Source organism: Myotis daubentonii, chromosome 8, assembly GCF_963259705.1.
Source record: "Myotis daubentonii chromosome 8, mMyoDau2.1, whole genome shotgun sequence".
Classification (NCBI taxonomy): domain Eukaryota; kingdom Metazoa; phylum Chordata; class Mammalia; order Chiroptera; family Vespertilionidae; genus Myotis; species Myotis daubentonii.
In genome coordinates, this window is record NC_081847.1 from 60,849,177 (window position 1) to 60,877,163 (window position 27,987).

A 27,987-nucleotide genomic window follows, 5' to 3' on the forward strand; every position below is an offset into this window, starting at 1 on the left:
TTCATGCTGTCCGCGGACGATAAGATCATCACTTGAGCAGGTATACTTGGAAGTAAGGTTTCTTTGATAAGTAAGGTGTTCAAGAAGGAGGATTTTTTTTTGGGGGGGGTGATTTAGAAATATTTTTCAGGAAAACATTCTTAATATTAAAACTAAACAGTAAACAACACTCAAACAAGGATTGCTTTGAAACTTCTTATTCCTTAACACATATGTTCACAGAAGGCCCCCTCCCGAAAAAAAAAATTATGTAACCTAATGAAGAAATAGCCTTCGCAATTTAGCCAAATGCAACCCATCACCTGGTAGATGTTGAGGGGACATATCACAGAAATAGTGGCCGCGTGCAGATTCTCAGACACTCAGGGCAGGACCCTTCCACTGCATTTCAGAATGTATGTGTGCAACACAGATGACGAAACTTTTATTCTCCGCCTCTGCTCTGTGTACAGCAACTTTGTGGCTTTTTAAAACATTCCAACATAAACTGTGAAAGTAATTGCTTCTGCAAGTGTCCAGAAGGAGATTATCTGAAGGTGCTTTTCTGAGCAAGGCTGAAAACACCTCGGTATTTCAGGGAAGCAGTAATTTCCTCTATTTTTGTATTAAAGCATGGTTTTGGGTAGATATGTCCATAATTCTTTAAAATAAAAAGGTTCTAGCTGTAAAATTCATTAATGGTAAAACAGCAATTCTGTCACTTGCAAGGAGAAATTTCTGGCCAAGCAGAAAGGCACTCTTCTTAACAAAAGAAAGCCTGTCATCACACAGAGTAAGGTCAGAGACACTGACATGGCTCCTGATTTCAGATTTCCTATTCAACACAGAGCAAAATTAGCAATATTTCTGCACAAGTTTGCTTTCATGTTTAAATGAGAACTCAGCAGTGGTCAGAGAGAAAGCAAGTCACACAGCATCCCAAGCACCCCCACTACCATGGACCTAGTGGTGCTGAGGCACCCCACCCAGGCAGGAGGTTAAGTTTCAGGTGTATGAATCTATCTCTGATGAATTTATAGAGAAATGTTTGAGTATTGGTCATACCCTCCTATATGTGCTTTTAAAATGCTTTTTCATATTAATTCTCTCCTTTGATCCACTCAACTACCACTTTTAGAAGTAGAGAAATGGTCTCCATCTCCCAGTCTAAATGGCTGAGTCCCATCAGGCAGCGAGTTTGTGGTTCGGCTTAAAGTCAGCTCTTCTTCAAATGGTACTGCAACTAAACCACAGCTCCGTGAGTGTATCATGACCAAACAGTGTTTTAAAGGGGAAGAGTTTTGAATTTGTGAGGAAAATCTAAGCCATATCTCTAAGCTGTAACAGCTGTGTGACCTTGGACACACCACCTATCCTGTAACTGAATCACCTCAACAAGGAAATGCTAACCACAATCATTTGCAGGGAAATTGGGCCAATAAAACTAAATCTGCTTTATAACATAGAAAGTGTTATCATTATCACTATCATAGGGAGCATATTAATAAAACAGGCATTATTTGGTGCTAATGCTAAGAAACGTTTTTTAAAAACAATGTCCTTTTCAAAGTTACAGAATAAAAACTAGGCAAAGTATGTGAATGAAAACCTACCACCACTAGAGATTTCTTTAAAGCCTCATTTTTTCTAAAGGCAAGTAAAAGAAAAAAGTGTCATCAGAGTGGCTACATCTAGAATAACTCAGGACTCTTCCCTGTGGTTTTTTTTTTAGTTTAGTTTATAATTTCCTTAAATACTTGTTATTTTATTATTTATTGCCTCATAGTTATTTTATAATCTGATTTTCTGCATATCAAAATCACTGGAAGTCAAAATGTGAAGGAAAAATGGCATCATCTAAAATTATTTTAAAAGGAAAAATAAATCAAAGAAGAAATGTATAACAAAAACATGAGTGAGGGAAAGCCATGTAAATAATAGAAGAAACTCATGTCCTGTTAATAAATAAAGTCTACAACAAAAATGATACTCAATGTACCCCCACAAGGCAGTGGTAACTATGGCAACAAGAAGAGATGCAATGTACTCAGTCAGTCATTCCAATACCCAATGAATATACTAAATATATTTCATGTATATTTTCATATGATACTGAATTATATTATGCCCCTTATTGATGTAAAATTACTCACTTTAATAGCTACTCCTTTAATTTATGAAGAGATGAAAATTTCTGGGTCTCCCAACTTATATAATAAATAAACATAACTTTTAAACACACAACCCGTGAACCAGGGTCAGCAACAACTCTCATTTTCTACCTCCCAGTAATGATTTTTAAGTACAAATAATTTAAGTTTAGAAATCTAACAGGACAACTGTACAATGATATAGCAAAGAATAATTTATATATGTTTAAGACATCAAATCCTAATTATTTAGACATAAAGTGTTTGATATTACTATTTAAAAGCCTCTCTGTGCAATAATGGAATGTCAAAATAGCAGTACTGTCTGGGTAGAGAAACCCAGGCAATCTTTGGATACAGGCCTTTTAAGAACGCAAAATCCACTGCCTCACTCACTGTTGTGGGTATCAATCATTCCAATCCTTTGAACCTGCACTCCTACCCAACCCTTTTGCTGGATCCTTTAGAATAGTGGTTCTCAACCTTGGCTGCACAGTAGAATCACCTGGGAATCTTTTTAAAATATGATTTCTGGGCCTCATCCTCTGGAAATTATGTTTCTTTGTTACTAATGTTGTGGCCTCACCCCATAACAAAGAAACAGAATTTCCGGAGGATGAGGCCCAGAAATCAGGATTTTAAAAAGATTCCCAGGTGATTCTCATGTGCAGCCAAGGTTGAGAACCACTGCTTTAGAACCCCTGAGCTCTTCTGCATTGACTATACCCTTATGGGGTATAAATCCCAAGTTCAAAAAACTTTTCTCATAAAATAGGCATGTTCTCTCCAAGGAGACTGAGTATCAGGGCAGTTTTTTGTGTTTTTCCAAGTCCTCGGTACCTATCATCAAGGCAAAAAGGTGCCTCACACTACTGACCTGTGGAGAGAAGCAGGGCTACCTCCCTTTGGTCCTGAGGTTCTCTGCTATAGTCAGACATATTTCCCTTTAGCACTGACGTTAGAGACATGGAAGAGAGGCCTGGCAACACCCTGGGAGAAATGGATAAAGGAGAGGAATGCTTTACTTTGCGGTGCCCTCCACCCTCCTACACCCACACAGTTCTTACGAGTTCATAGAACTAAGAAAGGAAATGTCCGCATCCCTCAGATCTGACACTGGGAAGAAGCTGAAGTTACTAGAATTTCCTAGGACATTCCCTGGGATGATGAACCTAGAATCTAAGAATCTACGCATCCTGTTTTGGTCCTGGGGAATGAATATTGTGCAGTGCTGGAACCCAAAGCTGCAATTCCATTCCTGAACAAAGATGCTTCTCTGCTTGCATCTGGGTTGTCCACTCTCCCACAGCTCTGAACAGTGAGCAGGCTGAGGACCCGCAGCTGCGCTGGTGTCTGGTCACTATCCCGTGACAACGCTGAAGGGACCGGCAATGGGTGTGGACTGCAGTGATTTTTTGGGTAACGCTGCATTCTGAGACAGCCAGAGACAGGGTCACTGTGGGCAGGAGGATGTGTCAGAGGCAGGTTCCAGGTCGCGAGGGTTATTTTTGGAATACTCTGAGGAAACGGATGGTGTGGCTGCCCACACTGCACCAGGGCTTGGTGTGCTGGATATAGTTTTCAGAGCTGTCAGTCCCTCAGCCTCATAACTAAAAATAAGTATCTACTCATTAAAGCAGATTTATTTTTATTCAGACTTTTGTATTTTTGCATTATTACTTTTCTCCACAACTGAATTTTCAAAATATCTTGTCTACAATGCTTATAATTCTACAAAGTCCATAAACTATAATCTATGCCTTGATTCCAAGAAAACTGGCTTTCTCACTTCCATGTTCTCTGGTATGTTAAAAGAAGGTCAAAGAGAATTTTTGGGAAGAAAATATAGAAGAGATTAAACACTAGGCTGAAAACAACACTCACAATACCCTAAAAAGGCCATGGGAGGCAGCCAGCCCCCCCCCCCCCCCCCGAATCCCAAGAACTCTCCTAGCGCCCAGAGCCTGTGTGCTCTGTGAGGCAGCTTCCAGCAGGCCTGGGGGTGTAGGTGTTTCAGAGCATCTGGCAGGGAAACACACTAGTCATTCAAACCTCAAATCTCCACAATTTATAACTCGACACCCCTAATTGCAGCTGGTCTCTAACTTGATATACAGTTCGTGTTCCTTTTTTCGTTTAACGAGAAATGTTTGTTATATTCCATTCTACCTTAAAAAATCTTACTATTAATATTTTCACTGATACCTCAAGAAAACAGCCGAGTGCCTACACGACAGTATTGTATGAATAGATGCCATCTCTATCGTTAATAAGAACCGGCACGTCACTTGGTTGTCTTACAGCAGTACAGATGTTAGCATAGCTGTTGACATTATTCTAGACTACAACTGAGGATATTCATTATGAACTCTCATTATGTCATCAGTATCCTCTTGCTTAATTGTCAGAATATCCTCCTTGAGTTAATTGTGGGCATCAAGTTCCTGCCCTTAGACCAGGGGTGGGCAAACTTTTTGACTCAAGGGCCACAATGGGTTCTTAAACTGGACCGGAGGGCCGGAACAAAAGCATGGATGGAGTGTTTGTGTGAACTAATATAAATTCAAAGTAAACATCATTACATAAAAGGGTACGGTCTTTTTTATTTTTTTAGTTTTATTCATTTCAAACGGGCCGGATCGGGCCCGCGGGCCGTAGTTTGCCCACGGCTGCCTTAGACTCATCTTTTAGCCCAATGCAAATAATTTCCTTCATCTTCCCAAGAACTCCAGTTTGTCCCTGTCCCTCTACATGGCCCACATTACCATACCAAATACTGCGGAGTCACTACAAAGATGCTTTAAAAAATTACTGTTTTACTTTTTAGGGCAGTTTTAGGTTTATAGAAGAATTGAGCAGATAGTGTGAAGGGTTCCCACATACCCCTCACTCTACTCCCCAACCTCCCCAACAGTTTCTCTTACTAATATCTTGCATTACTGTGGTTCACTTGTCACAAATTATAAACCAATATTGACACATTATTATGATGAACTAAAGTCTATAGTTGACATTAGGATTTGGTCTCTGTGTTATATTGTTCTAGGAGTTTTGACAAATGTATAATGCCTGCAGCTGTCAGGGCTTCAGTTTCCTCTAGTGTACTCTTACTTTCCCCTGTTGTGTTGGGGTTTCTTAAAGAAAGCCCTTAGAAACTCCTTCTTAAATAGAGCCTTGTCTCTCTTTCAATATGCTATGTTCATATTGGAGCCCTACTGATGTGGAGGTCAAGGTAGTGGTGAGGGAGTGTTTTAGAGTTTTATGATTAAAACCAGTTTGTTTTTTAATGGGCCTGAGTCTCGGGGCTGTGACCTTCAGAAGAGTTTCTTGGCCTTTTTTTCCTTCCTTCCCTAGTGTAAGACATATGGCGAGAGGGAACTAGAACTGTCTGCCATTCCCCTAGGATGCATGCCCCTGGGAAAGCAGTTTACCTTGAGGGCAGGACCTCAGTTCTCTGATGTATCCAAGAAGAGTTGTTGCTCAGTTTGTTCAGCATTTTTCCTGTTGTGAGGATGGGAGTGATGACTTACAAATTCTTCCCATGTCAGAATCATGACCAACAATCTGCTTTTAACTGTGATAATTCTCATGAACAAACAATGTCTGGAAGAAGCCTGCACAGAGTCAATAATGAACTCTCAGAAAGAAAAGCTACCCAAAGCAATCTATGGACTCAATGCAATCCCTATGAAATAACAAGGACATATTTCACAAATACTAGAAAAATACTCCAAAAATTTACATGGAACCAAGAAAGACCCCAAATAGCCACAGCAATCTTGAGAAAGAAGTATAAAGTAGGAGGGATAACAATACCAGAAATACAATAATGAGAATAAGCAAACCATGATTAGGATGGATCATACATAATGTCAGCAAAAGAAGTCAGACACAAAAGGGTACATACTGTACGGTTTCATTTATCAAATGTTCAGAACAAGGACAAAGTAAAAACTGATAGTGACGGAAATCAGGAGAATGAGTTTCCTGGCAGGAGCGGGAAAGTGCATGGCATGAGGTGGGACTCGAGTTAGCTTCTATTTCATGACCCAAATGGTGATTAAATGGGTGTGACCTCTTGTGTACTTGACTACAATTTTCACTTAAAAGAAAAGAATCTAGCACTGTATATACACCGACTTAGAGAGGTAATCATAATATGCTATAGTGAGTAGAAAAATAAAATGAACTCTAGATCTCCAATATAATATAATTGTATACTGGTAGAAAAAATAAACAGGTAAACTATTATATCCAAAATAAATCTATAATTGCATTTTTGCTTTATGAAATTTTTGGATTTTTAAGGAAGTTAGCAATTAGTTACACATTTGAGTCCAAAAATAACCAGAAGTAATAAAGAAACAATTTTCTAGTTAAACATTCCACACTTCCAAATGTGTCCTCTGGCGTGGCACAGTATGGTGCCCTTGACAGCATATTGTCTGTGGTACCAAGTAGCTGAGTCTTAGCTGCTCTAGTTCTAGAGTTCTCTCGGGGACAAAAGGTGAACAGGTCCCCTACGTGCAATTTCAATGTACTTTCATTAGCCTCACTCAACTTATGTTCAAAGGAAATTCTGTGCAGGTCCCTGTGGAACACTCATCAAGCAAAGGTAAAAACCCCAAAGGCCAGTGCACAGACACCCAACTCGATCCCAGAGAAGGGTCATGTGGTACAGTCACCCATGTCAACCACTTGTTCATGCACTATTTACTTAACAAAAGGCACAAAGGATAACTACCATTTGTCATGTCTTAGGCGTGACACTCAATAAGCTTGTCTGCAAACCTCTAGTTAGACACACTCCAACTTACTTGTGCTAATTTCACTACTAAACGGCTTTTTAGATAATCATTTTTCTCAACCAATTTATATTCTAAACTAGAGGCCCGGTGCACAAATTCATGCACAGGTGGGGTCCCTCAGCCTGGTCGGCAATCCGAGCTGAACAGGTTGGCCAGTGAGGGGAGGGGCTGTGGGAGGTTGGCCGGCTTCGGGAGGTGGGCTGTGGGAGTGCACTGACAACCAGGGGGCAGCTCTTGCATTGAGCATCTGCCCCCTGGTGATCTGTGCTGAGTCATAGTGACTGGCTGACCAGTCATTTGGTTGGTCAGTTGTTTGGTCGCTTAGGCTTTTGCATATACAGATTAATTAAAACTTTCTGTCACCTAGTTTCACTTTTTTAGATTAGTTTTACTTATAGATTAATTAAAGCTTTCTGTCACCTAGTTTAACATGAATATGTTATGAGAAAAAAAATGTTGAATCTCACAAAGTATATTTTTAAAATACTTAAAAATAATGGGTAGCATTTAAAAAACATTTTTATTATATCGGAATAAAACAATTTAGACAATAAAGATGTTTCCAAGTAAAAATTGAAAACATACCCAATATATGAAAAACATAAGCTACCTATGTTGTGTACACATGTGTATACAATCTCTAAAAATCAAAGTTATACTATTTTCCCTCATGGGAAAAATAGATAACAAATTTTAGCCCATTTTCCTTAAAACAACAACAATAATAACAACAACAAAAATATATTCAAATCAGTGGCCAGATCAAAAAACAAAAACACACAAAACAAAGGCAAAGATTTAGAAATTATGCTCAGATTTATAGAATTAAAAAATAAAAAGAAAATATTAAATAATAATTTAATATCACAACAGTAACAGATTCTCATTATTTTGTCCCATGCAGCTACGAACCAGAGAAAATGACCTTATAAAATAATGAGGATTAGTCTACTATAAGGAAGAACCAGTTTGTGTGACAAAAGGCTAGGATAGAAAGCAGGTGCTAAATAAGTCCTGTTCATTTTCATGGACTAGAATGGATCCCAGAACACCTTTTCTCAACAAGAGAGGGTTATGGACCCCAGTAGCTAGCTGTGGGCTCTGCATCAGGCAGGGTGCATTCCTGCACCTCCTATGTCATTATTGCCCCAAATCTGTGATCATAGACCTTCACCAGGAGGACATCAAAATGTTTAAAGAACACAGTGGATGCACGAATAAATAAACGCATATGGTTATAAATAATGCAGAAAAGAACAAGTGCATACTAAACATCTTTCCCATTATGCAAATGAATTTTGCTAGTGATCTTTTCTATTTTTACAAAGATGCTCCTCATTACTACTTTTACTATGTGAACTACAAAATTGTGTATCTGTTTTAACAGGAACATATACATAATTACTCTGTGGAGATGTTTTCAAAAGTGTCAAAATATAAACACACTGACACTTTTTTAGGGCTCCATGTGCCATTCCAAAACATGTTTACAGAATAGATTAGAACATTTGTATGAGGCAGTTTCTGAAGTATCAATTATTTATTTTATTTTCTGTAAAGTGCTGTTCAGAACCAGTTATGTCACATAGAAATCCCTCTGGTTATGGAGAAATGTGTAGGTGCACAAGGAAACCAGAGTAACTTCACTGCCCTCCATTTTCTGAGAAGATTCCTCCCTCCTCTGTGGCTGAGTTCCCAACCACAAACTGAGCTTGGGTCCTCCCTGAAATGAGCAGGTGAACTCTGCTCATAGAAGTCACAGCCCTTTTGTTCAATGACTGCCAAGCACACTGTGTTTCTCTAAGAAAAGTAGAACAGGTGATTGCATTGGAGATGAAGTGCAGTGTTACCAAATTGGGCTAATTTGTTGCATTTTTGGCCAAGTCAGAAGAAAACTCACTATCTTTTTCTAAAAGATAAACAGATCTCCTACCATGTTTTGGGAGATACAAACATAAGGAAGTACTATGGCTAAAGACATGATACTAATTAATTACATATGCTTCAATCTGACCAAGTGAAAAGTATTGCACTAAATTAATGCAAACACGGGATAATTTATTCCTTAGCTTGCTACAATAGAACCTCAAAATTATAGATGAGATTTCACCTTAATTGGCAAGAAACATAATTAAATGAAAACATGTAGTTCTTTTTCCTATACTCAGATATAAATAATTAAACTTTTCCCCCCAATAACATTCTTGCCTGTCTTACTAATGAGGTACATTTCCAGGTTCCATCAACTTATAAAAGTGCACTGAGCCACTTCTGGTTTCCCTCCATGCCCTCTGCAGATGGCAGAAAAATATTCTACCACTGAGACTTTTACTTCCAAAAGCTTAGATTTGTCCTATCATGAGTGAGTACCAAAGAAATCACAGTCTAGTCCTTTCACTTTAAAAATGAGAAAATTAACATTCAGAGCAGTGAATAACAGAAATTATTATTCATACGGTTGGGACTAGACCACAAGACTCTTAACTTCCAGGCAGTTCTCCCCACCATTCCCTGGCGGAATGTTAAAACCAACCAACCAAACAAGCAAGACATCTTCACAACAAAAATTATACTCTGCAGTTTTGCTAGTGTTTTTACCTCTGAAGAGATTATCCAAGTCATTATCTTCTTTTTCTTTGATTTTCAAACACTTTGCCTGCTGTACATGTCTGTACAAAGAACAGAAATAAAACCTGGATTCATTATCCTGTGAGGTAGGAATAACTCATGACAGCAGCACACATTTAAATAGAAGCCACAGGGTAAGCAATAGAGAACTAGTAGGTCTTTTCCTCCACAGAAACTTTGTCAGATTTTTTTTTTCAATTTAATATTTAAAAAATACATTTTTGTTAAGGAACTCTAACTTTGACATGAAGACTTAAAGGTCTCCCCTCCTCCATTATTGCCAAATGTTTTTAAAACTCTCTGGAGAATAATCTCTTCAGATTCTGAGAAGGAGCTACTAGGGAGAGTAGGTGGGCAAATAATAATTGCCACTGATTATTCTAGCTCTTATTTTAATCAGAAGATTATATACATTGTGCCTGAATAAGTGTATAAAGTAATTTGCCCATATTGCTGAATGTCAGAGAATTAATTAACTTTTAAATATTCCAGTATGCTGTAAGGACTAATTTTGTAACTCGAATGGAACTTTATAAAAATCTGAGGCTCAGAGTTTGTAATGAATGTGGTAGTTTCTACCAGGAAAAATGAAACTTTTCCAGTGTTGCTAATTACCTAATAATTAATTTTAGGTAGACATAACTTGAGGTAGTTGATCAATTCATCTGTAATATTTGTGATTTTAATGAAAGTGATAATAATTTGCTTTGCAAATATATTTTGTAATTGCACTTGGATAGCAGTTCTCTCATTTTATCCTCAGGAATACGCCTTTGAAGTAGGCATGCAAACACTGTCTCAATTTCTGATTTAAATGAGGAATCTCATTCAGTTACTCAAACATTACATACAAGATAAGTGAATTGTACAATAATTGAGGTAATTTTATCTATAGGTTCTATAAATGTGTATGTCATGGTAGAAATAGATTCAACTTATAAGTGAGGTGTTTTTTTTTTTTTTAAACAATTAAGGCTGTTTTTTTCCCCCCCATAAAAACACACACCAAGAAACTGAGAAAGAATTTCTACTGAAATACTGAAATCCTATTTTTGGACCTTGAAAGGAGGCCCTACATAGCTACTGTGGAGCACACTAACTCCAGGTAGTTAGCTACCTGTGGTGCTATGCAGAGACCAGTACCCTTAGTGTAGGAAAACCTAGCTGCATGGTTTAGCACCTGTGTCTTAAGCTTGTGACTCGGGTGCATATTTAAACTTTAAAGGTCTCAGCTTCCCAATCTGCAAAATGGGTACAGTACAATTTCACTAACTGCTCTGAACAATTAAGTGAAAAAAATATTATAAAAAAGTATACAAACTCTTATGCATCGTGGACATGCATAAAATGTGTGGAATATTTTCATTAATTCAATGTGTACAATTTCGTTATTTTTCTCTATACATATCACCAGGATTTGTTTGTTTGCGTTCTTATAGGGAAGAATATAAATTATAGAAAGAGGGCCTGAACGTGAGCAGCGAGCATCTGGTGGAGAGAGCTAGTCAACATGGAATGCTGAAGGCACAACGTAGGTGCAGAGTAGTAAGATTCTCCTGGGAAGCTCAGATGCCTTACATAAATTTGATGGGGCTTTAAAAAATAATGTAAAAATAAACCCACTAAATTTATTGAGTGGCTTTTTATAAACATAGTAGCTACTACAATTAATCGCAAATATATTTTGTCATAGTTTCCTTTCAAAATTATTACATCACTAGGGAGATACACCAAGGCAAACCCTGTAAACAGTTCAGATTCGGTTACATTTCCTGAGGGAGAGAGGAACTTCCAAGGACTCTAGATGTCATTGAACCTCATTTCATTCTCACAAAAACTCCACAGGAAGGTTAGGACCCTTGTTATTAATAAAGAAACTGAGGCTCAGAGATATTAAACCACTTGCCCATCTGGGGCACACAGTGAGATGATGGTGGAGCCAGGACATAAATTCAAGCCTTCAAACTCCAAATCCAGTTTCCTTCAGGGTACACAACATCTTCCACTAGGGTGTACTGAGCATTTGCAGAAGGCTTTGAGATGTCACACGCAGCCCAAAAGAAAAGTAGAGAGAATAATAATAATGCCCCTGGCAGCTGGAGTGAGGATGCTACTTGGCACTGGGCCAGTCGGATTGTTCTGCAGAGGACTCAGCCGTGGCTGGTCCTGAACGAGTGGGAGTGTGGATGACTGATGGGCTTGCAAAGGTCTAGGGAATTAGACTGGAATAGAATGGGCATAAGCAAGATGGGAGGGAGAAGTGTTCTGGGACGGGAATAAGCTAATCAACTTACTTGGATGAAGCATCTGTGCTGTGCGAGGAAAGAAAAAATCAAAAGCGAGGCTGAAAGGATAAGCTGGAGCCAAGCTGTGGAGAGCCCTGCGTGCTGTTCTCAAGTGTTTGCGCTCATCCTGATGGCGGTGGGAAAGGTACTGAAGTGTCGCATCATAAAAGAGCCTATTGCACACCGCCAGTTTTATGCTTGCAGATGATTAGGCTAGTAAGGTGCCAGAGATTCATATTTGTTTGTATTTTAGCTAAAAAGGTAATACCATTGCAATTTGCACATATTAGTATTTCACCAATAATTCTTGAAGCCTGGCTTGTACATTTTATATAGTTATCAGAGCTCCAAGCACTCTAAACAATCTTCAAAATCTTTACTAACAGTACTGCTGTTGCTGCAGCAAGTCAAGCTACTTGTCTGTCTGTCCTGACTCATTCTCATAAAGGAGTGTATATGACTTAGAGTCATGGTCGGCAAACTGTGGCTCTTTGGCCCCTTGAGTGTGGCTCTTCCTAAGCCTTAGGAGTATCCTAATTAAATTAATAACAATGTACCTACCTATATAGTTTAAGTTTAAAAAATTTGGCTCTCAAAAGAAAGTTCAATCATTGTACTGTTGATATTTGGCTCTGTTGACTAATGAGTTTGCCGACCACTGACTTAGAGGATTACTGCTTCTGTTGTGGGACCTGCCACTGTCATCCAATAATCTCTGATATCCATTGCTTTTCCTCTTGCCTTTTCCTTAGGATTTTTCTACTTTCAGTTGAAAAAGGAAACTGCATTTTCTCTGACACTCTTTCTAAGCTACCACTACTTCCCCCCCCCCCCAGTTTTTAATTTATTTTTTCTTTTTTTCTTTATTGATTAAGGTATTAAATATACGTCCTTATGCCCCCATTGCCTCCCCACCTCCACCCCCACTCATGCCCTCACCCCCCTGCTGTCTGTGTCCATTGGTTAGGCTTATATGCATGCATACAAGTCCTTTGGTTGATCTCTCCCCCTTAACCTACTCCGCCTCACCACCCCTGCCCCCCTCCCCCGCCCGGTCTTCTCTCTGAGGTTTGATGGTCTGATCAATGCTTCTCTGTCTCTGGATCTGTTTTGTTCATCAGTTTATGTTGTTCATTATATTCCACAAATGAGTGAGATCATGTGATATTTTTCTTTCTCTGACTGGCTTATTTCACTTAGCATAATGCTCTCCAGCTCCATCCATGCTGCTGCGAATGGTAGGAGTTCCTTCTTTTTTTTTTTTTTTTTTTACCGCAGTTAGTGGCTACCATTTCTGTGTTCAAATGCCAGGCCCTGAACCAGAGGCCTAACCTGTAGGAGGTACTATGGATCTTATGTTTATGTGTTGAAAATGAAGAGAGAGTAAGTGGCTGGCCCAAAGTCACATAGTAAGCAGAAGAGTCCAAAAAGAAGAGCTAGAATTTGAATTTAACTCAGTTTAACTGTAGCTAGACACCTTTTAGAGCAGGAGTTGGCAAATGACAGCCCACAGATGGATCCTGGCCACTGCCTGTTTAGTAAGTGGAGTTTGACTAGAGCACAGCCATGCTCATCCGTTTACTCACTGTCCACAAAGGCTTTCAATTGCTAACTGCAGCAGAGATCTTATTGCCAGCAGGGTCTAACATACTTATCATCTTCCCTGTACAGAAAACATTTCTGACCTGTTCTAGAAGGAAAGGAAAAGGTCCCTAGGCCAGAATGTACACACCACATGGGACTGTTTTATACTACTATCTTTCCCCAAAATTGCCTTGATAACTGCATTTAGTTATAGTAGGGCTTGAAAGGCAAATATTGGGCTCTGACTGTCTTTTATTTTTAGACAAACTGTCCAAGTCCAATCAACATTTTTGGAGCTTTTCCTACATGCAGGCGTTGCATTCAACCAAGATGGTGCCCGCTGCCGAGAAACTGATAATCTAACAGAGGATGCAGCTGTGCATGCTGCAAACTCTCACATGAAGTAGACTGAGAAAGGGCTACAATGGAGAAACGAAGAATCACTGTGGGATCACAAAATAGGAGGGGAATTTCCTGCTTAAAGGTTGGAGAGATTAGAAAAACCTCTCAGGAGAAGATGAATTTGAGCTAAACCTCAAAACAAATTTTACTAAGGGAAGTACTGAGAGGGACACAGCAAAGGCATGATCATGTGGAAGGTAGGGAGTGAGAAGAATTAGTCATGGGGCATGGTGTGCCCTGAGGTGGGTGTGCAGGCTGGGGTAAATTATAAGGACTGCAAAAGCTTCCCATGGACCTACATACTGTATGCATACTTCTGTGTATGTATATTTGTATATGTGAATTTATTTATAGTAAAGCAAAATGAATCAAGGACCTGTAAGATGCTATCAATCCAAAGAAGGATTTATACAATATGTTTAGTTGGTAAGTAAAAAGTAATTAAACTTTAAAAACACTGCATTATAAATTATCAATAAATAACACACATATGAAAATATTTATGCAGCATTATTTATAAGTGGAAAAATACTGGAAACAACCTGAATACCTGTCAGTAGGGAAATGTGTGAAATAGTTAAGGCATGTTCACTCTGTGGAATATGATTCAGCTATTAAAGATAATGCACTGAATCCACTTGTGTTGACATGGCAGATTATCTATGATATATTGTTAAATAAGTAAAACATACTTTTTAGCTAATATCTTTTATTTTCAGATTTTCTTTGAGGCAGCAAACAATGATTTTGCATGGCAAATTTATTTTTTCTTTGTGGGTACTTAGTTGTCTATGTTTTTAGAACATTTCCATATAAAAATTAAAGTCCAAGACCAGATTATGTTTCTTTTGGTGATAAGTGTTGGTTTACTTACAGGTGCTTTGCTCAGTCCACTATTATATACTTGGGATAAAATATGCGTGTATCTTGTGGAAGCCTCAGAAATTAGTGTCCCCGTGTTTACCTTTCAGGAATGCAGCACCTTTCCCAATATTTACCATGCTTATATAGCAATCTACCCAGAGTAGATACAAGCTAACTTTCAAAGAAACCTTAGCAAAAATTAATGTAATTAAAAAAGAGTGTGTATCTACATATCTGTATACATACATCAACACAGAACAGGTGTAGAAGACAACATGACAATCTATTCACACATACACACACACACACACCAGGATGGAGCATCAGAGTTCAGGAGTGGGGAATGAGAATTTATTATTTTTTTATACTTCTATATTACCTGAATTATTGCTAGGAATTTTGTCATATTCTTATAAGTCTTTAACTTATACTGTTTGATAGGGAAAGGTATGGGTATTATTAAATGTTTCCAATGTTTAATTTTTCTACTTTTATTAATGCATATTTTCTCCTTTTCCTATAATACACAAGCATGGCTTTACATAGGGGGAAAACATGTTAATTTCCTCATTTTATTATTTACAATGAATGGGAAATAATTATTTTAAAGCTAGATTAGGTATGTAGGTAGATGAGAAAAAAATACCTGCTGGTGCTTGGGCAACAACTTTATTTTTTTCTGGGGTGCAAGAACACCAATGTTTGCTTTATGCAAAGAACCATGAGCATTTTAGCACACACTGTTCTACAGCAGAAGATGGGATTTAATTACTAAGAGCCTGGGCCAAGACAGTATTCCAGAAATCCAGAGATTCACAATAAATTGTAAAATGCAAGAGAACCAGTTCAGAAAAGTATTTGTAAAGGTCTTTTTAAGGTATACACTGGTTATTTTATAACATTTCAGCAAAACAGTAACTTTGTTGAGGAAACATAAGACTACAATGAACTGCCAAAGGAACCAAGATGAGTTGAGCCAATGAGGGCCAGGTCCTTTCATGTCATCACAGTTTCTGTCTACACTCCTGCGCTGATCTTGACACACCTAATTTCATTTCAATTTTCAAAATATTCAACAGAATACTGCTCTCTTTTTTCTTTAAGGCTTGGATCTGTTTATGGTCCACTGGATGCTAATATAGGTAACAGCTGAAAGCATTTCAAGTGTTACCCTTTCACTTCTTTCATGGCACCCATCACAATCTGTGATTTTTCTCTTCATTTATGGTTCACTTTTGTTTTACTCCTCCATCTCCTCCACCTGAAATATACTCCCTGCTGAGATGGGACTGCTTGTTCACCTCCATATCCCCAGCCCCTAACACACCAATTGGCAACTGAAGAAGCTCCATACATATTTGCTGAATGAATGAGTGCTGATGCAACGAGTGAATCTGCATGCCCACTGCCAAGGCTGCAGGGACTAGAGTCATTTTGCTTGAGAACAAATCCTCATTCTGCCACTTCCTAGCTGGTGTGACATTCTTATCACTAAGTAAAGGCTAAAAAGGACCAGGATGGACCAGGATTTCAGTCTGTTTTGTTCACTGCTGTAGCACTAGGGCTTGGAGTAGTCCTGGCATGTTGCAACTAATAACAGTGTCAACAGGGAAATGAATTCTTTGGCTTTGATATCCTTATTTCTACGTTGAAAAAGTTGGATTAGATCATCATTTGAGTCCTCCCCATTGTAAGCTCCAGGATCATCACACCTGAAGTGTGATCTGGGCGGGAGCTGGTGTGGAAGGCCTGCAGGCTTCCTGTAGCCACCATCCTCTACAGGCCCAGAAGGAACTGGTGTCTTGGTGCTTTGCTCACTGCTCAACTGATTAGGGTCCAATGTAGCTCCAGATGCTGAGTAATATTTCAAATAACTAAAGGTCTAACTTTCTATGATTGGTGCAAAGACGTGTGGTATATATACACAACTAGAACTGGTAGAACTGCAAGACTTTAAAATCAACAATTTTTATAAAAACGAAAAGAATATAGGGAACTACTATTTCAATAATCTCTACTATGTGCCAGGTCCAATAATATGGCTATAACTACATCTATCTTACATCTATATTTATCCATATATCTATAGTCAAAATCTAAGCCTCATATTTTATCTTCAGTTTACAGGTAAAGAAATTGAGATTCTAAGAGGTAATGTTTATATCTGAATCAGTCAATTGAGACTTGTTAAGTCCTACAATGGAAAAATTAATGAAAAAAAAACACCACACACCCAAAACCATAATGAAAACTGGTTCATAACCCTTTAGCAGCCTCCAATTTTTTTTGAAAAAATAAGGCACACACAACACAAGTAGTAAAAAAGGCACATGCAGACACACATGTATAAGCTAAGAACAAGGAATGGGGTCGTCTCTTATTTGATCCATATCCTGGAGCCTAGGACAGTCCCTGGCACATAATGTTGCTCAAAATGTACTTAATTTTCTGAGTGCTTATGAAGTGTCTGGCATTATATTAAGTGTCAGAAATACAGAGACATGTAGAACACAATCTCTAACCTCAAGAATCTCATATGGGTTGGAACTGCTATAGAAAATTTAGAGAGAGAGATGAGCCTTGGAGAAGGGAGAAGATGCAGGCATGGATAAACAAGGCAAGAAGAATGGAAATAAAAACAATATTGCAGATGATGACAAGGGGTGAGACACTGGGTAGACTTTATCCCCTAAAGCAGAGAATTTATGTGGGAAGGAGTGAGAGAAAAGGCTGATGGATTAAATAAAATTTATCCAATAACCTGGAAAGTTAATATGTGGAACAACCAACTAACACTATTTTAATTCCGAGAATGGACTTCAGAGAAGGTATTTATGTTGCAGTTAATTGAAATAGTGGAAATAAACTAGTTGGCTCATGGCAGTGGAATGTATTATGAGGATCATTAAGGAGTTATTCCACTACATGCCATTCTGTGATTACCATAACTTTGCCCAACCATTTTCATCATCAATACAGGCCTTAGGGAAGTGCATAAAATTTATTTTATGGCAGGCATTAGGAAAAACAAAGTAGCTTTATTAGGCAGTTTCTTGGATCTTCTTAATAGTAATGATTGAATATGACAGGTATTTTAACTAATGGTGGTTTTACCAATTGTGTGAATTAAAACGTATAAAACACTGCTCTGGGGAGGCAAAAGAAGTCATTAAAGAATACTTAGCTGGGTTGGAAATGCCAGAAAGGAAATGTCCTGCTCTGGCCTGGAGAAGCTAGCTAACAGAATATAGGGAGAGGTGGGGGAGTTGCATTTCAAAGTAATTTTCTTTATGATAAAACTGTTTTTAATAAGTATCATTGTAGTCCCTTGTTGCAGATAGAATCCTTTAGTATATTACAATAAAATGTGTTCAAGGTAGATTATAAATGTTCTTATTTATAATATATACATAAGAATAAACAGTTTGGGAAAAAACATAGTTAAGATTCTTCCCCTTTAGTATTCTGTTTTCACAAAATAAGAAATAAATGCATCATGAGATGACCTTGAGAATTTTAGCTAGCAGCTGAGAGTACTCTACATTTAAATCCAGCCAGGCAATTTCAAGGTCTTAAACTGTCATTCCTTTGCTTGTCTTAAGTTGAAACATGTAGAGGATTTGGAGTCAGGCAGTTCTAGATTCCAATCCTAACTTTTCTATTGATTATCTGTGTGATCTTGGACACTTTGAATAACCTCTCTAATCTTAAGATGCCTACATTATAAAATCAGAATTAGAACACTTAACCATACAAAAGGTGGTTGTGACAATGAAATAAAATGAACAGGATGATGTATATAAATTGTGTAGCACAATGCTTTGTAGCTCAAAGTAAGTGAATGGTATTAATATTTTGGTGTTACTATTATTAATTCACTGGACTAGGAATACTCTGAATTTAATGAAACTACCTATGTTTGGGTCCAAGATCAGCTACAAGTAAGGATTTTTACTCCCTCACCTAAATGGCAATGCTATGATGACAGTAATTTCCGCTTTGACTAAATCACAAGACTACAGGAGCTCCAAAGTTAATGTATGTGAAAACTATAGACTGTTAAACAAATTAAAGGTTTTTTCCCTTCTAGAGTACATACCCAAAGGAAAGACACTCAAGCATAAAGTCATATGCCTCTATTTAATGCACCATGACTATCCCACTACTCTGTTAGTACAAGGGAAAAGGAAGACCTACATAGTTTTTCAGTAGTGGTGACCTATTATGAATCTAGTCTTTAAAGTTGTATTAATATGTAGTCCTACTGCTATGAAGGTTAATTTTATAAACATCTATTAGTATATAATCCACTCAATTTTAAAACTTGACCCTCTACTAAGAAAATGTGAACATAGACTATTTCTACTACAAAATTATGGAGACTAAATGTTTACTAATAACTCTCTTCAAAGATTAACATGAGAACAAACATACTTTTTTAAAAATATACAAAAAACTGGGATGCAGTTAAGGAAAAGACAAAATCCATTAAATTGTTGGGCAGCATCTAATTAATTTTGGAAGAGTATCAAGAATTAATTTTATATTTTGCATGTGAATTACACAAAGTCTGGAATTTCTAAGGTGACAAGTGTTGCTTGTATGAGAAATTACAGAAGTCCTGTCCAGAGCTCAGTGACGGATGGATGGATTGGAGGCCAGTGGAAATTATAACTCTAATTTACACTAATTTAGCCCCCATGCTTATGTTTGTACATGAACCAAGTAAAAATTATTTCTTACCATGTAGAACAGATGGAATTTAAATATTCTCCCTGACCTGTACCTGATATCTTGGGTTAGAGGAAAAGCAACTTCAGGAAATCACTATAAGGAAACTGTGAGTTGGGTTAAAATATACTTTATTTACTTATAATTAGAATACATATTATTCCTTGTTGATGTCTTTGAACTCCCACTGGAATTCTAGACCATGAACAGGGTGTCATGGAGCTGGCGGATAGAGTCACAGTGGGCACAACTGCCAATAATGTTTAAACACTGTTATGATGGTTGGTTCAAAGTAAAAGTGGACAGATTGGAGTGCAATGATAGCTTTGGTCTTGAGATTTGAAAGCAAAAGAAGATTTAAGAATTCAAATGTGTGCCCCTACTCCCCTTATCCATACAGCTGCTTGCACAGTTCTGTGCAAACATGAAATAGGATTTGATAGAAAAGGATCGTGTGACTTTTTGCTCAAATATCAACTAACCTTCTCCTGTTTCTTCCTATCGGTAGTAATTACGCTTATTTGAGCTATTTCAGTGCAAAGCCCCTTTAAAATGATAAAATGCATAATAATATATTGAAAAGAGAAAATTACTAAGGGGAGTTCAAGACAGGGGGAGCCATATATATATATATATCTGTGCTGAAAGGAAAAGTTTAGCTCACTTCGGAGACAATACAACTTTGCAATTATTTTTTAGAACAGTTCAAAGATCTGCTCAGTTTATATGGATTTTGACATTGAGGATGAATGCCTAAAATATTTACAAGAGAGACTGACTGAGATTTTAGTAGGGAAAAAGACAAAAGCAGAGAATAGCAAGGATAAAGCAAATAGATACAGTATATGGAAATAAATAAGCATTGTTCCTTGGAAAACAGTTTAAAAAAATTCTCCCTCAACTAGAAAATGGGATGTTCAAGCTCTCAACTACTTAGAGTTGTAAACAGTGTGGGTGTGAAGCACAGTGAAGAACAACTAGACCTGTGAGGTTTCAACAAGAGGAGTGGGTGTATAACAAATAAAAATGCAAGATTCAGCAACAGAAACAGAGGCACGCATGTCCATAGCACATAGGTCATGCGCTAGAGAGGAGCTAATCTGCAGTCGTGTGCACAAGGATCAAAATCAAAATAAACTATTTAACAAAAATGAAATGCTACACAAATTCTGTATAAAAACATTTGCATGAAACTCCCCCCCACACACACACACACAAAACACAAAACACAAAGTTCAGAGTGTGAAACCCACAGTCCAGAGTGTGAAAAGTGTACCCTCCCGATGAACAGGTCTCCCCTGGGAGGAAGGAGCTCCCCTGCAGGGACTGAAGGTGGAAATGGGCAGAAAGCTGTTCCAGTGCAGACTCTGCTCCCACAGAGAGGCAGGCACGTCTTCCCTGTCCACCTGCCAAGTGCAAGGAGCAAGGCTTTGGAGGGCTGGACACAGCCGCCCTCAGCAGCAGCTCCCTCAGAGCTGGCAGAGGGAGGGGCCAGCGTCATGCAAGGGCTTGAACATGACTGCCTTCTGCCTGCAGACGGGTCTGAAAACACCCACTTCCCACTTCTCCTTTCTTGGCTCCATCTCTGTCTGGTTTCCAATCATTTACTTAGTGTTAGATTTTTCTGGGTTTATTCTTCATAGCATGGAGAATCGAGCTCCTTTATAGAGACGATGTTGTTTAGAATATTTACTAATTTAGGTTAAAAAATGCCAAATAAGGTTCTTTAGAAAGTGATTATATGTAAATAAACATTGGAACCTGATACTTTAAATGTTTAAATGTAAATTTATATTTCAAAACAAAAGGATGATTTGTTATCAAAAAATCAAAAGGAAACTATTCAGAGTCAGAAAAAATCGTATCTGAGGTACATTTGGATTCAAGATGACAGAGACGAGTTAGCAGGTAGGAGAGGACACTCTGATATGACTTGCTGGGTACAAATGCTAGGCCATGTGCCAAAATAATCATTTCTATAAAATGAATCCAAAGAATAAAAAAGTTATCAAGGTAAAAGCAAATCTTATAGAATTTTGTAAAGGAAATATGCTTTCTATTGCTTATATGTAATATATACATTTACAAAGAGATACATTCACATTTTGATAAATAAAATATTTTTAAATGAAGATCAAATGAAAATAAAATATTTTAAATGAATTCTATGAGCCAGTGATCATAACTATTCCCAGAAAAAAAATTTTTCAAAGAAATATGATGAATTATTACTATTAACAAAATTGTTCTTTTACTATTCTACATGGTTTACTTTCTGCTTCACATTTTCAAAAAGTTCCTTACCTGGGATGACTGTTCACCTTTTCATGTTTTCTGTTGAAGTTCAAATTACAGAGATTTTTCAATTTTAAATGTGAAGAGTCTGATTCCAAATTTGCTTGTGTTTGTTCTCTCACACATTCATGGAGTGTTGTCTCCTTTTTCAAGTTCATTTCCGAATACGGGCAGCCAAAAGCACTGGTTTGTAATAAAATGAGAGCACAGTTTGCAGTGATAAATCAGTGACTGTTGTCTTTGGAACAGACCTACCTCCAATATTTAAACATTGAGTAGACATTCTCCTTTCAATGAACACACTGAAATAAGTTTCATTTCATATTGTCCCTGGATAATATTTTTAGATTCTAGATACTGGTCAGCTGGTATTCTAGATAGATTCATCAGAATATATGATTTTTACAATTTGGAAAGCTTAAAAATCTAAGAACAACATAAATATGTGCTCCTAATGGAGCGATGAAAATATTATAGAAACACGACTCAAAGTTCCCTCCAATAATTAAGCCCTGATTTGACTATTTATATAAAAAATATTATGGTCAACTAAAATATTTACCAGTATCAGAGAATATTATGCTTTTGTTTCTTAACATTTATATATCCAGGAATACTATATCTGAATTTGGCTTAATCCTCCTGAAATTTGCTATGAAGTTATGGGTTTGAATGGGAAGGGGCACCTGTAGGTGAAAGAGGAGAGACTACAGTTAAGGCTGAACCCTGAATGCTGGATGTGGTTGGAGCCTATGGTCAGGCATGGGTGGGAGGATTGGCCAGGACAAATGATCTGGCTCTCTCAATGGGCTGACTGACTGTCGCTGTTAGACTTCTGTGTGCACACGCCTGTCTCCAAAGAGGCCCCAAACCTCTGCTGCTGTTAGGAATGGGGCAGCCACAGTCAGTGAAAGCACAGGTGCGACAGAGGTCACCGGCACACGACCCTGGGAAAACGTGCCCTGCTGGGGCTTCAGGCTTCGTTTCTCTCCAGTGAAATGAAATTGAATTCAACTCATTATGGCTACTGTGACCATCAATCTCTCTCTCTCTCTCTCTCTCTCTCTCTCTCTCTCTCTCTCACACACACACATACACCACACACACATGCACACACACATCATTACATGGCAGCTGCGGTCATCACAGTGTTATCCACATCTAGAAAAGCACATAGTCAAATGCATTAATATTTAGGCAGTTGGTTCCTTTATAGAAATTCATTTCCTATTTACTGTAAATTTGCTGATACATGCTGAATAAATTCTTTCTGAATATGTGAAAGCCTTCTTTTGTAATTTTAAGATCATGATAAAACCAAGAACAAATGCAGTTTTTCCTCTATTTTAAAGTAGACTGAGTTTCCCAGGGAGGGCCTATAATCAGTCTAGCCTCAGAGGGTTTGTAGTACCAACCCACATCTGGAATTTGTGATGGAATGGTTAGGATGACACCACCCAAGCCCAACATGTCTGGGAAAATCTGTACTGACATCAGGGTGGATCAGCAGCCTGTGCTACAGATAGAACTGTCTCTTTATATGCATTTTCTATAATTTTTAATAACTGTCATTGATTTATTAGTTTATTCATTCATTGATTCAACAACCCATTAAATGAGCATCTGCTACATGATAAGCAATTTAGAAAATATAAATCTAGTAAAGCTAAGACATATATACCAATGAATACAACTTATAATAAGAACAAAATAGCTACTCTTATTGAGTGTATACTATATGCCCATTACAATTCAAGGTGTTTTACATACATTATTTTAAAAACTTATTACTAAATACCCAAAGATAGTATTAGTATTACTTATTTTACAGATGAGAAAACAGGCTCACATAGGATAAGCAGCTTTCCTAAAGATGCCTGACACTTTCTTGGGCAGCTCCAATATTGATCCCTTAATCTTTAGCACCAATCAGGTGAGCAGAAGCAGGACAAGGTTTTGAACACCACCAAAAAAGGAAAAGGCACAGGAAAGAAACTGCCATGATTCTCACAGGAAGAGTAGCCGAGGCAGGTGTTTTCCGGGAAAAGCAAGTACTGGGTTAGCCACGGCTCATGGCTAGGGGACAAATGCCAGCACGTGCTGTTCTCATGAGGAGTGGAGACGTGATGAAATACTATTTCCAGGGACAGAAGGGCAGGCGTGATCTCTTTAAGCTGCAGCACACAAGTCTTAAGGAGAGTTTAGAAAAAACTTTCTGCAGTAAAAGGTGAAAGACTAACCTAAGGGAGATTGGGAAATGTTTATTTCAGTCACAGCTGAGCTTTCATTAAGATACTATTATTCACAAGCTTTGCTGTTCATGTGACATATACTCTCAATTTGATATTTTTTAATGACCATTATTGTGAATTTTTAAAATTTCAGATCATCACCCCTCCATGATTAGTGCTGCAAGGCATTAATGCTATCTCTTCCTAAGACTTATTTGTCCATAGTGCAGAGTGCTACCATAGACCCTCTTGCTCAGAACTTGCTTAAGTTGAGAGAACTTTTGTTTCTCTTGATCTTTATTCATAAATCAGCTCCTTTGGTCATTTAATCATACACCTATTTCCTAATTTCCTTCTAGCCCCTCTTCATCACTTGGGCACTAAGGTATGAAAACTAGATGGAACTCCCCAAGTGTCATTAGAACAGAATATTTCCTGACTCTGGGAGGCAAGGTGTGTGAGAACATATCTCCAGATTATATGAATCAGAATAAAGCATAAAGTTCAAAAGAACATATTAAATGACAAAAATATACTTTTCAGAAGAAGTGCTGGAGAACTTAAAAGAAGATAATGATGGGATACCACCAAAGAACGTACAAAGGAAGCGGGGATGAGGGGCTTTCAGGTATAAGGTCAGGTTTCCAGCTGGTCACTGTGAACAGTTTCTGTTCGGCAACCCGGGGCTTACCTGCATTCTCTGCAGGGGTCAGCTGTGGTAAAGAGAGCATTGCAAGCGCTGGCCTGACTGTCCAAATGCAGACCTTTATTCATGTGTATGCGTATGTGCCCATGCATGGGAGAGCGTGCATGATTCTGTGTAAATCTACACACAGAAAAACACACACAATTGAAGTGATATTCCTAGGTATGATAAAACCATTTAAAATTTACTTTTAATTTTGTCAAATATTGAGGGAATGGTTTGAAGACATACTGTCATTAGAAAATTGTTGACATAAGCTGAAATGTCTATGACCGAAAGCTCTGTTGGTCAAGGTAAAATGTCAGTTTCTGACTGAGAAGGACACAGTATATTCAAATTGCACTCATTATAGGTGGAGACAAGTACATGTAAATGCTGCGGGCGGAAGTCCTGAGCAGCAAGGGCCTGTGGGAGACATGGTTCTTCAGACTGAACAGACCATTTCCCCTCTATCCTCACTCCCGTTATTTGTAGTTTTAGGGAGAGAAAGACAGCAGGAACTGTTAAGTTGACCCATAGGAAACTGCAGTCTTAAAAAGTCAGATAGTCAAATATCAGAAATTTCATATGGTTCAACTGAGTAATTTATTAAAAAGTGTCTGCTCCATGCTCATCAACAGCAAGGCAGCAAAACAGAAGGTAAATGCTGAACAAGCAAGAAGCTGCTAGACAGTTGCAAACTTTTAAAAGAGGTTTTTTGACTGAGATCCTAGTTGTCCTCTTACTTTGTAAGTAGGAAGAAACATAAAAATGACTGCAATGAAAATGTTGGTTTTGCTTTTCAGGATATTTAAGTATAATTTTTAACATCTGAGGATAAATGTAAAAGTAAACTATCAATATATTCTTTTCCTTAAAAAACTGCCCTGTACTCCTTTCCTGTGAAGTGCAGCGTTCCTGACTGATGCTCCACATTCGAGTTATAATGAGGTTGGGGGAGGCAGCGGCATGCATAGGCAATGCTGAATCCCCACTTTTTGTGGCAGGCCCAGCCTCTGATTTCCCATTTCTTCCTTTTAGGGCAGGTGTGCCTGACTCTACAGGTTGGTGCAGTTTCCCCATATTCCCAGGACCAATCCTGATCTGAGGCTGGAGCTAAGTTGCTAAACCCACTTGTTCATTCTAAAGTCCGAAGGTCCAAACCTGAAGTAGGACCCAGTTTTGATGCCTGTGCTCATGACTTTTTCATGGGACCTACTCAGCATCATTGGCTCCAGGTCCCCTAGCTTGGCATCTGCCTTGGTCCTTGTTCCTAAATGCCTTGTTTGCTGTCATGACTAGAATTTGGGGCCTTGCTAGGACTTATTTGTGTTCCTACTTTATTCTTGCCAGCCCCTTCCCATGATGAGACCTCCTAATCAATCCCAACCTAGGAAGCAGGGGTCCATTTCCCAGATATAACTTGGTCAGTCTGCCAGGTGCTTCTCACCCTGAATTACTCTCTATTATTGCACTTTCCCCACTAATGGGGACCCCTTCCTTCTTCTTGGATTCTTCTAATCTGGCCAAACCCCCTTGCCACCAGATTCTGCACATACAACTATATTATCATCTTGTATCAATAATGTGTTCATTTTCTGATACCCAAGCAGCAAGTTTGGTTCCTACTTCCTTCTAACAGCCCTATTCTACTGAAAATAATGGGCTATGTCTGTCAAATCCAAAGAGATGGACAGTTTGGACCCAGAGGTTATAACTCAGTTGTCACAACATACGTTATGCTAACTTCCCAATCAGTTTGCAGCTACCTTCAGGGTGATCAGGAGAGGCCTGGGCACCAAGTCCTAGGCCAATCCTTCCAGCCTGAGCAGCCCCTCCAGGGTCAAATCCTTTCTTGTTCCCAAGTACTGATTATCATTTTTCTCTCTGTGACATGACTTCAGAAGGTTAGGAAGCATTACAAATTTAAGCAGAATGACAAAGATGAAACAGTCCTTTGAGTGCTGTGCTTCAAAATATAAATAAATAAAAATAAAAAACAGAGGTCGGCAGTATTTCAGGAAGAGTGTCAAGCTGTTGACAACCTTTCTCCTCATCCTGAAAAGTGAAATAACCCAAAATAGGCAAGTGGCCCCCAGAAGGAGCCCTGATCTAGAATAGGTCCTCATACAGCCTGAAGTTGGGAGTATAGTTAGACTCTGAGTTCTTCTCTGATGCAACTAATTCACCCTTGATGAAGCCTATTGTATTTTATATTTTAGTCTCAAATTTTTTATGATCCAATTTTATTCTTTTCCTTATAAGACCTCCACAAGATGACATAGAAGAGAAGGCTCATATCTTAACCTCCCAGAAATAATGGCAGTGAGGAAGCACTGAGTGGCTGCCTCCTTCAGATCATAAGAGAGGGTGCTGAAACTTGACAAAGAAAGGGGTTCAGCAAGAAAATGGGAGGAAACAAGATAAATAAATACTGCCTGCCTTGCACTTTGGCGCTGAGCCCTGATGATGGCAGGAGCCCCATCCCGCTGGCAACTGCCCACATCATACCTGTCCCATAAGGAAAGCAGCACGCCTCCATCCTACCTCATGTTGGTTCCCAGTAGACTGAATACCATTTATTCTCACTGTCATTTAAATGTATAAATACAAATCACTCCATTTCAGTCAATATGTGGTGTTCTAAACTCACACAGTATAAGAATGTTAAACACTTTTTATTCTTAGGAAATATTGATTTCTTGGCCAAACAGTGCTAAACGGCATGATAAATACTGAAATGTAGATTATTGCAATTACAGAATCCCTATAATACTCTTTACATGTGACTTAAGTTGTTGTTGATTTTAAAGGATTAAGAGAAAATACACATGGTCCATGTTGGAATATAGACCAGGAAGGAAGAAGCATCATAGCATTTTAATATCTATTGAGGATCTAACACAATTTTATCATATTTTTCTCATAGAGATGGGCACATCCAAACGTTACATATCCTATATAATAAAAGGCTAATATGCAAATTGACCAAACGGCAGAACGACCGGTTGCATGAAGCTCACTGACCACCAGGGGTCAGACACTCAATGCAGGAGCTGCCCCCTCGTGGTCAGTGCGCTCCCACAGGGGGAGTGCCGCTCAGCCAGAAGCCAGGCTCAGGGCTGGGGAGCATAGCGGTGATGGCAGGAGCCTCTCCCCACTCTGTGGAAGTGCTAAGGATGTCTGACTGCCAGCTTAGGCCTGGGGAGTGGGCCTAAACCAGCCATGGGCAAACTATGGCCCGCGGGCCGGATCTGGCCCGTTTGAAATGAATAAAACTAAAAAAAAAAAAAAGACCGTACCCTTTTATGTAATGATGTTTACTTTGAATTTATATTAGTTCAC

The 27,987-nt window shown here is 38.4% G+C and overlaps 1 protein-coding gene across 1 annotated transcript in view; it reads right to left on the reverse strand.

Annotated features, from left to right (window-relative positions):
- Positions 1 to 27,987, reverse strand: part of L3MBTL4 (L3MBTL histone methyl-lysine binding protein 4) — a 336,612-nt gene that overhangs the window by 70,141 nt on the left and 238,484 nt on the right. The window contains 2 exon segments of the mRNA XM_059704912.1: positions 9,536 to 9,606; positions 21,736 to 21,909. Coding sequence (XP_059560895.1) covers positions 9,536 to 9,606; positions 21,736 to 21,909 — 245 coding nt within the window.